The sequence below is a fragment of the Eptatretus burgeri genome, chromosome 18 (genome assembly GCF_056783735.1).
Source record: "Eptatretus burgeri isolate ZD-2024b chromosome 18, Ebu_testis_v1, whole genome shotgun sequence".
NCBI lineage: Eukaryota > Metazoa > Chordata > Myxini > Myxiniformes > Myxinidae > Eptatretus > Eptatretus burgeri.
Window position 1 is genome coordinate 422561 of NC_140978.1, and position 14511 is coordinate 437071.

At 44.5% G+C, this 14511-nt stretch overlaps 1 protein-coding gene across 2 annotated transcripts in view; it reads right to left on the bottom strand.

The window, feature by feature from the left end:
* The window catches only part of LOC147008445 (L-selectin-like), a 63032-nt gene extending 53204 nt beyond the window's left edge, over window positions 1–9828 (bottom strand). For both annotated transcript variants that reach the window (XM_085863539.1, XM_085863538.1), the window contains exon 1: window positions 9681–9828. In XM_085863539.1, coding sequence (XP_085719665.1) covers window positions 9681–9727 — 47 coding nt within the window. In that variant the 5' untranslated portion in view covers window positions 9728–9828. The remainder of the gene's footprint in view (window positions 1–9680) is intronic.
* Between the last annotated feature and the right edge of the window lie 4683 nt (window positions 9829–14511).

Sequence of the window (14511 nt, forward strand, 5' to 3'; positions counted from 1 at the left end):
TTTCTTATCTTAAATTTAAAAAAGAAACAAAAAAAAACACCACTTTTCTCCTCATTCTGCTTCTTCTTCTTCTTCATCGCCTCTTCTTCCTCTTATTCTTCCTCCTCCTCCTCCTCAATTTTTTACTACAACACTTCCATGACCTAATCTATTGAAAACTCTCTCAAACATTCATAATAATAACAAAAACGGTATCTTATAATGCTTCATCTTCCTCTCTCACACATGTGGTACTCTTTACTGTTTCATAATGCACGACTCTTCTGATATTTTAACAGACTGCTCTCATTTCGACCTCTCCTTCATTCCTTGCCTAAAAAATCCAACTGTTACAGCGTTTCTTCTCTCCATTCTCTGAATTCGCCTTTATTGCATCCATCAAGAATTGTGTTTAATCGCATCTCTGACCTAAAACTTAAAAAAAAACCCAGTTTGCTATGGATGTTCGCTTTCCATCAACCATTCTTTTTTCCAACTTCAGTGCCATCTCACCCCTCACTCTCACTCTCAAAGCAACCATCCCACTCTTCTCCATCCAAGCCTCCCTCTCACCTCTCTCAAAAATTCCCCCCTTACGTTTGTCCCACCTTACATCCCCCTCACTCATCCTACTCAAAGTTGCCCCCCCTCTCTTCCACAAAGCTGCCTCCTTCCACTGCCCTCTCACCTCCATCTCTTCACTCCACCTCCTCAAATCCTCAACTGCCTTCTTCCCCCTCTCTTGTCCCCCCTCTCGCCCAGCAAAACAGAGCCTTTTCTCCTCCTCCTCATCCGGCCCCTCCCCTCGCCATTCTGCAACCCCCCACACAACCCTCCTTACCTCCCCGCCTCGTCCCTTGTCCTATCCCCCAACCCCTGCACCCAAAGCCTCCTCACCTACCTCTTCATTAAAAGTGTGGACCTCAAATATCTGGGGCCTTCACTCAAACCTTTCAGATCTTTCCATACAGGCTGCCACTGACAAACCAGACATAATCTGCCTAACAGAAACTTTCCTCCCCCAAGATGTGTCTGACTCCCAAGTATCTCTCCCTGGTTACTCCCTCCTCCAGTATGACAGACCTGAGCCTCGTCCTGGTGGAGGAGTTGCTCTCTTCATCAAAGACTCTATTCCTCACTCTCCTTGCACTGCTCTCACTCCCCCACACCCCCAGGAATACGTCTGGCTACGGCTTCCCCTCCACTCCCACCTCATGTTTACATGTGTACTGTACCGTCCACCTCACAGTGATGACTCCATCTACACCTCACTATCCGAAAACATGGACCATCTTCTATCTTCTCATCCAAACTCTCTCTTCCTCTTATGTGGTGACTTCAATTGTCATCATGCCAGTTGGCTAGGTGTGGGGACCTCTCTCACCTGTCATGGCACATCAGCAAAAGCTTTCTGCGACTCATTGGGACTGACTCAATCGGTCAACTTCCTGACCTGGATCTCATCCAATGGTACTCCATCTCTTCTGGATCTGATTTTGACAAATTTCCCTGACAATATCTGCTGCTCATCTCCGCTCCAATCAGTTCTTCTGACCACGTCCTTGTCAAAGTGGACATCTCTCTGGCTGTTATCAGAGAACCACCTCACTGCCATCGAGTCTGGCATTTCACTCAAGCCGACTGGCAGGGTCTCCAAGCAGCCATCAAACTTATAGACTGGTCTCCTATCGCTACTTTCTCCAACATCAACTCATCCTGGGGATTCTTTCAAGGAAACTTGCTCTCCGTCATGCACAGATTTACCCCCTCTCGTGTTCAGTTGTCCTCCCCTTCCTTCCGCCCTTGGTTTACTGAAGCTTGTGGTGAGGCAGTTGTCCTGAAACAACTTGCCTTTGCCTCATGGAAAGCAAATCCAACTGAGGGCAATCTCAGTTCCTTCCATAAAGCTTGGAACAAGTGTGTATCTACCCTCAGGAGAGCCAGAAAACAACATCTTTCTCATCTCAAGTCTGAACTCTCAAACCTCTCTCCCTCCTCAAAATCCTGGTGGTGTCTAATCAAATCTGTTTCTGGTGTATGTTCCCCCTCCATCCCCTCCCTTACCTCAAATGGCCGCACTGCTGATACCACACATGAAAAAGCTGAATGCCTAAACTCGTGTTTGCATCTAAATCTTGTGTCAAAAACCCATCACTTTCTGTACCCACCTTACCCAGTTGCACCCAACTGTCCCTGGACTCTGGGTCCTTTTCTCCTGACAAGGTGGAGAGCTTGTTGTCAAACCTTGACTCAGATTCTGCAACCGGTCCAGACGGCATCAGCCCACGTGTCCTCAATGCCTGCTCTTCTGCTCTTGCTCACCCTCTCTCTGTTCTATTCACCCTCTCATTTGCTCAAGTTCATCTGCCATCTGCTTTGAAATCTGCAAACATCACTGCCCTGCATAAAAAAATGTGTAAAAAAACATATCCCTGCAACTACAGACCAATCAGCCTTCTCCCAATCATCAGCAAGGTTATGGATAAAATCCATCATTGCTTCAGACATCAAATCCTTCCTCTTCTCCAATGGCTTGATTTCCGATGATCAATTTGGTTTCAGACGAGGTCACTCTACCCTGGATATGTTGCTCCTGCTCTCCCAACAATGGATGGAGGTCCTTAATGCCAGACAGGAAATCCGAGCCATATCCCTGGACATATCACGTGCTTCTGACACAGTTTGGCACCCTGCCCAACTCACCAAGCCCTCTTCCCATGGTATCCACGGCCATCTCCACTCATGGGTCGCAGACTTCCTCTCCTGTCACAGTCAACGTGTGGCCCTAAATGGAGTTCTTTCATCCCCTCTTCCTGTCCAGGCTGGAGTTCCTCAAGGTAGCGTTCTGGGCCCTGTTCTTTTTCTGGTTTTCATCAATGATCTCTCCGACTCTCTGGAAAATCCTCTATATCTCTTTGCTGATGACTCCACCCTCTGCCGCATCATCGGTCATCCCTCAAACCGGGAAGCAGCAGCTTCTTCGCTCACTGCAGATCTGGATAAAATCACAAACTGGTCCAACACGTGGAACATGTCTTTCAATCCAGACAAATCTCACACTCTCACTATGTCTCTTTGAAAGGACCGTTTAGAAAACCCACCCATCCACTTTCTCAACAATCCTCTGGAAGAAGTCCTTTCTTTCAAGCTTCTGGGTCTCACTATCTGCCATGACCTTTCCTGGGAAAGCCACATTTCAAACCTCGCCTCCAAAGCCTGTCGCCAACTAGGAATCCTCCGTCATGCAAAGCCTTTCCTCGGCCCTCCTGAGCTCGTGACCACGTACAAAGCTTTTGTCTGTAACCTGATGGAGTACTGCTCTCCCCTCTGGGCTGGTGCTCCTGCCTCCCACCTTTCTCGGCTTCACTCTGTAGAAACCAGGCCATTTCGGATCATCGGCATCTCCCGCAATGAGGCTGAGTCTTTGGGCCTCTCACTCAATCACCGCAGGTTGGTCGGTGTTCTTTCTGTCTTCTACCGACTCCTCTTCAGCCTTGCCCCCCCTCCCCGCTCTCTCTGCGATTTGTCCCCACCACATTTCCTCAGGGCGCTCAAGGTCAGCCATCAACCCCCTTCTGGTAAAACTACCAAAATCACGAATCACTGCTCACCTTCACTCTTTCATTCCTCTTTTTTTTCCCGCCTTTGGAATAAACTCCCTCACTCTATTCATTCCCATTCTTCCCTCCTAGCCTTCAAAACAGCTGTTCACCACCACCTCTTATCATCCCCCATCCAAATCCTCGATCTTTTCTTTCCCCGATAATCCACCCAAGCCCACTTCCTTCAAATTCCCTGCTTTCCTTCCTGAAAGTCCCTGTAATGTCCATCTTCTATTCTCCATGTTCCCCGTCCCATCCCTCTCCCTTCCACAGATCTCCTAATGTGTCTGTTCCCCACTGTTTTGTCCCTCCCACTCCCGCCCCTCTTGTCTCATGCCCCCTTGATGTGCGTTGTGTGTTATATTAGCTCTCACACGAGCCTCGACAAGGTATACAAAAAAAAAGTAGAGAACAGTTATTGAATTTCTTACTGCGGAAGAGTTTCCTCCAATGGATCTTCATAGGCGTTTAAAGATTGTGTACAATGACTCCACCATTGATGTGATCACTGTTGGACTTTACGCCATCTGTGGGTAAAGTCATGGCATCTGTGTTTTGGGATAGAGAGAGGATCCTCCTTTTGGACTTTATGCCAAAGGGTGCTACCATTAACTCAGAGCAGAACATCGAGACATTAATGAACCTGAAAAATTCCACAGATGAAGAGTTCATCCGAACTGAGACATGAACGAGGTGCTTCTCCTTTATGACAACGCCCAGCCTCAGACCATCCTCCACACACGGGAGGCAATCGTGGCCTTGGGATGTCAATCAATCCAGACCACACTCCCCTATCCTGCTTATATAATTCGGATCTTGCACCTTCAGATTACCATGTCTTTGGCCCACTAAAGGATACATTACATGGGGTACACTTTGAGGATGACAATTCCATGATAACGAAGGTTTGTGACTGCTTCCAATGTTGTGACAATGAGTTTTACAATGTCAGTATACAGCGTCTGGTTCAACGTTGGCAAAACTGCTTTCAGTTGAAGGAGAATATGTGGAAAAACAAACTTCATATTTTCCGCATCTGTATGCATATTCCCTGTAATTTCCATTGCAATGGTGACTATATTTAGTGAGAAAATATCAGGCATTACTTTCATACCGAACTTCATATATACAAGGTGTCCATACAGTCTGTGAAAATTTGTATTTTTATAACTTTTGATGTACACATGATAAAAACAAATGGTGCATGAAAAAATAATTCATAAAGATTTAACTCAATACAGCATAAAAAGTTAGGCTTCAATATAATCACCATCTTTCATTATACATGGTTCAATCCGATTTTCCAAATTGTTGAAAACATTCTCCAGTTGCTGCTGAGTAATTTCATGACTTGCATTTGTGATCGCAGCCCTAAGTTCATCCAAAGAATGTAGTTTTGATGAGTAAGCAACAGTTTCACATGACCCCATAAAATGTAGTCCAATGGGGACAGGTCAGGCAAGCGAGGTGGCTAAGCAATTGGTCCACGTCTCCCGATACACTCATCTTGGAAGACGTCATTCAAGAACCATCGCACATTCGAAGCATAGAGGCAAGGAGCCTAGTCTTGCAAGTAAAAGGTGATATGTGAAAGATTTAATTGTAGTAGCTCAGGAACCAAAGGCAGTTAGTGTGTGTGTGTGTGTGTGTGTGTGTGTGTGTGTGTGTGTGTGTGTGTGTGTGTGTGTGTGTGTGTGTGTGTGTGTGTGTGTGTGCATATATATTGTTGCGGATTCGCGCCCGCCGGCGTGCGAACGGCCACGTAACTCGAATCGCGGCACGTCGCCCACCGGACGGACAATCCAGTCGTGACCCTCTCGGACTAACGCCGGGAACCAGTCACGGGTGGACCTTTCGGCCTCACCACGATCGTGCCAATCGGCCCCCGCGTGGGATAGGGTTGCTCGCCAAATTCGACCTACCTAAGTACCCACACGGAGGGTAGACCGGGCGATCGCACCTCGCCGCAGGTCGACTTCGGACACGGGCCACTTTAAGCGACCCGTTCCGTACTATCGGGATAACCGAGCGGTGTTATTCGTCGGCCTCGACGGTTCGATTAATTATCGGGCGTTTTAGCCCACTACCAACCCTTTACGTGAAGCAAGATGGAGATTCAATGAAAGAAAAGACGAAGCGAAGCGGGAAAACAGTTCAACATAACTCACATTTATTTCGCGATGAACGGGAAGCACACATATACAATTACACCAAAAGCACATGTCAAAGGAGAAGAAACACAATATTACACAAAAAGCAAATATAAAAGAGAAAACACAATGCAGAGCTATCCGACTACCGAGCACACGGCAACACTTATACAATTTTACTTCACAGACGGCGCCGACAACACGTATACCCAAAGCAAAAGAAAAGAACCACCCTCCAGGATGAGGCGGGCCTGGGGCCGAGACCGTGTCGGGCCTACCGTCTGATGATGAGACGCAAAGTGGCGGTGGCGCCTCAACTCTGCGGGCCTCGCGGACAGTGTCTGGTAGGGGGTGGGAAGGGGGCCCCCTTGTCGCACTATCTCAGCGCGGGGGGAAACAGGAGGGGGTTGTTGATGCTCGGGGGAAAGGAGGATATCACCCTGTCTCGGGTCCCGCGACGAGCGTCTCCTCCTCGACCTCGGTCGCGTTGCTGGCCTCTCCCTCTGCAGCTCCCAGCACCGACGCGAGCACCCCCTCATCCGCCTTCGCCGCCGCCACCTCTCCACAGCTCCGTCTAATCGCCCTCTCCGTCTCCTCTCTTGGCTCGTCCCAACTCTTCACTCTTGACTTCTCCCCACCGAACTCACTACTGCGAACTGAACTGCCTGGCGAGCGCGGCCGTTTATATCCCCCGTGGCCTCGCTCCCCCACCTTTGACCCTCTGCCTCCGACCCTTCACCTCCCTAACTGGCTCCCCATTGGACCGAGGAAAAGTGGGCGTGAATGCTTTTTGATCCATGAATTTGCATATAGCGTCCTCACTCCAACGCCCTGGAGGCGGGGCCAAATCGCCCCAGCTCGCCGATAGGACGGAACAGAAGTGGGCATGAGTCGTTTTTGATCCGTTTTTCTTCGGAAAGTCTGTGATGTCTCTGAACACGCTGCTCGGTGCGCGCCCCGCACGAGTCCAGCATCGGCGCCCACAAGTGGCGTGGGAATGACGGTGATGCGATGGTGGCGAGTTGTGACGGTAAAGGTCGTGGCTGTTGTTGTGAAGCGGCGTTGTGGTTGGTGGTTGTTGTTGTGAAGCGGCGTTGTGGTTGGTGGTTGTTGTGAAGCGGCGTTGTGGTTGGTGGTTGTTGTGTGATGGCTGTTGAGACGTGGTTGGTGGTGGTAGTAATGGCGGCTGGTCCAAAATAACGATAGTAAAAGAAAAACGGCTATCCTGAAGAGTCGCAGCCCGACTGAATGACATTTATTCCCTCGAAACAACGGGTTTGGGCCTAACTACACATATACTTACAGAGATATCTCACCTAAGGGACCTGAATGGTGGTTTGTGAATTTCGTCAACCACAACAATATATATATATATATATATATATATATATATATATATATATATATATATATATATATATATATATATATATATATATATGTAGAAACACTGATGTGGACAGGGGTCTGGGTGAGAAGACCACCAGGGGGGAAGCTATCTCGGGTTCCCACCAGACTCCCCGGAATCGCAGACCGTCGCACACGGTTAACTCCGTGACGTGGCGGGTAGCTAACCGACCGTGAACGCCAATAACTCAATCACGTGACTTAGGGTCCTCCGTCTATAGTTTATCCGATTACCTAAAAATAATCACGTGATCGAATTACTGGGGGACACGCCCTTGGTACACCTTGTCCGAACCGGATCACTTTACCGGATCCGATGCAGCTGAGCGACACTGTCAAGGACGTACCGCCTAAAAGGAACGGATCGTTGGAAATAAAGTCCCGGCCTGGCTAGGATACAGACCATGCTGGATCAATGAAAGAAAAGACAAAAACGAACTGGGAACATTTCTACAAAAGGATTTATTACAGGTAGGCGAGGAAAGATGTGTGGCACAATTAATAGAGTTTATTGTTGTGTGTGAGTAGAGATAGAAAGAAAAGAGTGGTACAACAATAAAACAAGCAACTTACAAAAGCAGACACAGAGCAGAGTTATCCCAATATATCTTCTGCAATCTTAACTCAAGCGAAGACAGGCGCCATGACATACACACACACACACACACACACACACACACACACACACACACACACACACACACACACACACACACACACCACCCAATGAAGAAGAGTTATTGAGAAGAAAAAGGAGAGGAGATGAGGCTAAGGCTCTCGCAATACCTTGCACGATTGACCGACCACACCACCCAGTACATTTTGGGGGATGCTCTGCTGGACCATCCCTCCCTGATAGCTGGCGTGTCGTGCAGCTAAGCTTCTACGCCGAGAAGGGGCGCGACCATCAGACGTGAAGGAGGGACTTTTGGTGGAACCAGCGGTGAGTGGGGTGGGCGGAGTGGCAGACAGGATCAAGTGAAACCGTCAAGACGACCCCGATCTTCGGAATCGTCTCTCTCCGAACACAGTGACGTGAATCGCCCTGCATCGAACCCCCGGACCGCGCCCCGGTGACTGGCCGAGGGTCGCGTCGGTCCCGCATGCCCGCCCAGGCACCCCCGGTGACCTGCAGTCAGCATTGTTCAATGTGCTGCTTTGTCGGCATGCCATGTGGCCTGAGCGACCCGGGCCGCACAGTACGCCTCTGCCTGGCAGCAGTCTCGCCGGGCGGAAGGGCAAGAAGATGCCTGCCATCCGCGGGAGACACCAGCGGCCATGGCGGCGAGTGAAGACTGACAGCATGACGTCGCCGTGAACCAGCGCGCAGAACTGAACAAGATGTGTGCCATCCGTGCCCCACTCTGTGTACCATAATAAACTATCACGGGGCTGCACGCGGGTCCTCCCACCATCGAGCATGCGGACATCCATCACAGGCGGTGGTGTGCGTGGTGCCGGCTACGATCCGTGACATGAACTGAAGGAAAGGATTGAATATAACTTCCAGATGTATATTTGGGTTGAAAAGAGTATAGATATAAGTATTAGATGGAGATTTGGATTGAAAAGAGGATAGATATGATTATTAGACTCAGAAATCGTTTGAAAAACTGTGCTGCGTGTGTCCTGTACGGCGTTGGTTTTTCGTGTTTTCTTCTTGTATTCCCCCGGGCATGGCATTCCTGCACCTGTCCAATTGTGCTGTCGATGCTTGGGCTAACTTTTGCGAGGACACATTTCTACAGTATAGGGTGTGGCTGCAGTCTTTACAGGTGGTCGTTGCTTGGATTTATCTCAGGAATAAGAGAAAAAGAGTAGGAATGAAGTTAGAGATATAATCAGACATAACTATGAGATCCACACAACGTACTTTGTCCCGTTTGACTCATTAGACATGAGGGAAGGGTCTATCTGTACGTATATTAATGAAATGACTGTCTGGGGACCACTGTATGATGGATGCCATTGCCTTGGAGGTTTGCAGAACCACAACAATATATCTAAATATATATATATATATATATATATATATATATATATATGTATATATATATATATATGTATATATATATATGTATATATATATATATATATATATATATATATGTATATATATGTATATATATATATATATATATATATATATATATATATATATATATATATATATATATATATATATATATATATAATCACCACTGGTTTTGGTGCCCATTACTTGATTTAACTACATTACAATTTAATGATGATTGTTACTTCCTTTAATTTCACAATATTTTGCCTGTATTTTAAAGGTAATATTGTATAACAAATTTTCATAACACCGTAATTCCAATTTTCATCATACCACAATTCCAATACAATATTGATAGCCACATAGCGACACATCCTGCAATGTCATTTCGTCGGTTCTACTGAACAAATTGTGTACTTCGTATATATTATAAACATGATTAGCCTTAATTGTTTAGTGGTCAGATAAATCTTTACCCACATCAGTGACATCACAATTAAAAATAGGTACGCTCTTTCAACTTACCTAAAGATGGGATAAAGTACAAAGACCGCTTTTTGAAAAAGATGCATCTTCCTTGTCTTTTAATCCTGTTTAATTTGTTTTTCCATATGATTCAGAAAAAGACTGCAACATTGTGTGTTGATAAAAGTAAAAATGGTTGGAGAGGGATGGGAAGAATGAGGGAAGGAAGAGAGGGTGAGGCTTGGAGAGAGAGATAAGGGGTGTGAGTGAAAAACCACACCATTGTGTAAACATGTAAAACACTCCAGAGAACACAAAAATTATTTTGTGCCGCATTCTTAAAAACTAAATCAAATATTTTAAGAGATCTAATATGTATTTTGAGTGCAGGTCTTTGCGTCGTTACCTCCTTATAGTTCCCCTCCCTGCTCCTCTGGGGTGCTGTATTTGTAGTTGGCCATTTGTTTATGTTTCAATGAAAGTAAAAGTGTCATGCCACATTTGCGTTGCATTTTATTATATTTTTATTTCGGATCCTAATTTTAAAATTCCGAATCCTCCTTCCACACAAATATCAAATGAAAAGTGAGTAACATTCATATGCTATGATCCCATGTTATCTGTGAGTTTTTGGTTCACGAAAAAGTAAGTGACCACTATATTCGTTATGGGTGTCTGTCTGTCTGTCTGTCCCGAACATAGCTCCGTGGGTTTTGATCCGATCCTGATGAAATTTTGGTGGGAGGTTTATATCATGATCTAGTTGTGTTGTCCTGAAAATGGATGTGGTCCGCCCATTATGGGCGGAGCCACACCCCAAAAACATGTTTTTAGGGGGTAGCCGATTTCAATTTGCATCTTCTCCTAGGGATTTTGTCGAATCTGACAGGAGTTTTGGTATTTGGTTAGCCCAATGGCACCTGCATAGTCCCACAGAGCTCGATTTTTCATTTTCGTCCCAAGATCAAGGTCACAAGGTGACGAACTTAGAAAATTTCGAATTTTGACATAAAAATCCATCTTCTCTGAGGGGGTTTGTCAAATCTGGCAGGGGTTTTGGTATTTGGTTAGCCCAATGGCACCTGCATAGCCCCACGGAGCTCAATTTTTCATTTTCGTCACAAGGTCACGAACTTAGAAAATTTCGAATTTTGACATAAAAATCATACGACCACCCAAACTTTGAGAGCAAGGATGACAATATTTTTTTATGCATAATCTTGAGGTCATTCCCCACCTAAAGTCTTGAAACCATTTTGCTCTATCTCGAACACCTTGCCCATGGCGCCCCCTTCAAGTTTGTTTTTACGCTGATTTCATCAAAGTATGGATAATCCGAGTGTGAAATGCCATATAGTCTATATGACGTTATATTGTTCCTGGAATGTTCCAGAGGAAGTTTTGCACCAAAGGTCATAATCCTTGACCTTTGACCTTTAAAGTTCACAAAGGTCAAATTTTCAAAGTTTTGGGAATCGAACCGGGTTTTCGACCTTCTTCGACGAACTAACTCCAATAAGCTATAGCATGTATCCTGTTTCCTTATTTTAATGTCCAAAACATTGTTTTGTGACCTTTAAAGGTTATGCAAAGGTCAAATTTTGAAAGTTGTTGAACGAAACCGGGTTTTCGACATTTTGCAGCTAATAACCTGTCACTCATACCACATCATGTTGATCATTTTTATAACTTGGTCAAAAATTATCACATTGTCTTATCCTTGACTTCTGAAATGATCTACATCGTCAAATACCGCTCGTGAACCATTGCCGTCTCCAGACTTTTTTTTTTAATTAGAACATTGCTTTGTGTGTTTATTATTTGTAATAGATGCAGTACTAATATTGTGAGAACTGTTGAATCGAAAGTGGTGTGTTTTTAATTTGGTGGCCATCTATTTTATTTGTGCACACAGAGAAGGGAAGATGGGTTTAGCCTTGAGCTTGCACAATGCGTAAAAAAGGGAGGGAGTTGGGGATGGGGTTGTTTATGTACGAATCACATTTTTGGTTACAATATTTTCCCCAATGTTTTCAATATTACAATGGAATATTGGTTTTGGTGTTTAAGTTGTTGTTGTGTTTCTTTGAAGCCCTACCCCATTAACGTAATCTATCAATTTTCTCAAATCCTCTTTTCTTTGCCCCTTTTATTTCCTCCACCACTGAATAGTCACGTGGCTTACCACCATAAAATTATGGCATTGTTACAAGAGTGAGAAAAGTGCCAATTTTTTTTTAGGAGGAGCTATGGATAGATAGACGAAAAAAATCCATGTTCCAAAATATAAGTCCACATTGAGAGTTTAAAATCCAAGATGGCTACCATGGATTCATCAAAATCTGTAAATCGTCATATTTTCGGTTCTGGACCAGATAGAAACATCAGTAAAATGTCTTTTTTATATGCTTTCATATATAAGGAATCCATTGATCTAGCAACCAAGCTTGACCAATGGATCTGCCATGAATCACAGCCTTATTGCAGCTATTCATGGAAAAAAAAAATGAACTCCCCTACAATGGTCAAACATGCAATAAACGAGCATTGTACAGGATGTAACGAATTTCTCACTCCAGGAAAAATGTCCAATATTTGCAATGTGCAACTATACACAATGGAAACACCATGCTACACATAGAGAGAAGAAAATGATTTTTATGTTTGGAGGACTTCATCTGGAGAAAGCCCTTTTGACCACACTTGGAGATTTCCTGAATACATTTGGCTGGACTGAGGCACTGGCAGAATCTGGGGTTGCCACATCTAGAACAGCACAATCATTCTTAAAGGTTTCACACATAACACGGATGTGCCATGCCCATTAAGTGATTGCACGCACTGGCCCTTGCAAAACTCCAGCAAAATGCATTTAAAATCCAAAGGAAACGAGGATGAGGAAACATATGAGAACTGGAGGCTTGCCATGGTTGAAAACAGTCCAGCCTTACAGTATTGGGACATAGTAAAGAAAGTAAAGATCCTCATACTTATCTTTGTCAGGTCACACAGAGAGAAAAACCTTGTACTTTTGGTAGAGGTATTGAAATCACTTATGTTCCTTTTCTTCACCATGGACCACTACAACTATAGCAGATGGGTTGGTGTTCATTTTTGCAACATGAAATCATTGCCACCAGTTGTTCAAGACAAATTAAAGGATCATTGGGTTATCGTGAAGACCAACCATCGATTCTCAGCTATTCCTATTGACCAAACACACGAACTAGAAAATGCAGAAGTAAAGGGAAAGGGGGGCTATTGGCTTTATGGAGAATCCTGATGCGTTCAAGAGATGGTTGATTTCTGGTCCTAAACAAGCCCAACTCATAACTAGTTTTGAAAATGAGTACTTGTCATCCAATGATGACGAAATAAACTACCTACATCACGAGGAAGCCCTTTCATCACAGAAGTCATTCTAACATCAAGTGAACAGCCTCACCAAAACAATGAATGGATGTGGGAATCCATTCCTTGATGACTGTTCAGAGCTTCTTGTCCTACATACATGAGAATGTGCTGATCAACTAGTGGTTTCCACCATTCGTAAATTTGAGAATCTTGGTTTATCCCAATACCAGAGGTTTCAGAAGGATGTTCTGCAAGACAGAACAAAGTAAATTAATAACTCAATCAAACAAAACAACTTACCATTGCTCAAGACTCCGAAGCCCAAGATCAACCCAAAAGCAAAGCAGCTTGCATCTGCCCAAAATGATACAAACCTTTTTGGTTGTCTCTACATCATGAGCCTGCAAGGAGGTGGTGATCTGGATGTGTTCTTCTCCTGTGAGAATCACACATATTATATCCCTCTAGTCTATCTGACTATGGTAAACTTCGGACGGACATTAAATCAGACCTCTTGAGATGCTTCATTACAAGTGGGTAGATTGAAATTTCTGACATATTTGTTTGCAAAATTTTTGATGGGGCAGCATTAATGCGCACTCTACCTTCTGCTATTGTCACTACTTTTAGAGATTATGCAGAGAATGTATTCTCACCATTACCTGAACATGAGCTACAGCATCTTACTGACAGAGTAGATGTTGTCTGGGATTAGTACGTGCCAAAAAGTATCAAAGTATCAACAAGGGAGAAAATAGGCTGTGGCATCAGTCTAAAGGTCAGCCTACAAACAAAGATACCATCAAAATGGAAAGACTTCCCACTTGATTCTTCAAACAAATCAGAGCTATTTGCCTATCTGACACAGAATGTGAAAAACTCGACAATGACCAGAGGCTAAATCCATTTTCATCATGACGGGTGTTGAAGTTGTCTAAAAAATAATACAAGCCAGAAAATGCCAGATTGCACACTTGAGGAGGCAGATACAAGAATTGTAGTCCACATCATACATGTACTTCTTGAAGCGGCTAAGGAAATCCTGGTACGGACTGTCAATACTGATATTTTAGTCATTCTGATAGGCCAATTCTTTGGTCTCAGCAGCTTTGTCCTGAAATTGACCTCTGGGAAGCATTTGTTGTCAGCAAGGACGATTGTCTGTATAGTATCAATTTAATCTGTACCACCTTGGGGAAAAGGACATCACAGGCACTTCCGATATTCCATTCCTTCACCAAGTGTGACACCACATCTGCCTTCTTCAGGAAAGGAAAAAAAAATTGCATGGCAAGCAAGGAAGAGCTACCCTTTGGTTACAGGTGCCTTTCTGTTCATACAAAGTCACCCACTTGAAGAAATTGAAGCAGATTTTGAGCATTTCAATCATATGGAGTGTTTGACAATCATCATGTATGACAAAACAGCACTGATGACAATGTGAGCGATGCTAGGAGGGAACTATTCTCCAAAAAAAGTAGGAACCTTGAAAACATCCCACCAACGAAGGATGCATTGCTGTAGCACACTGAGAGAG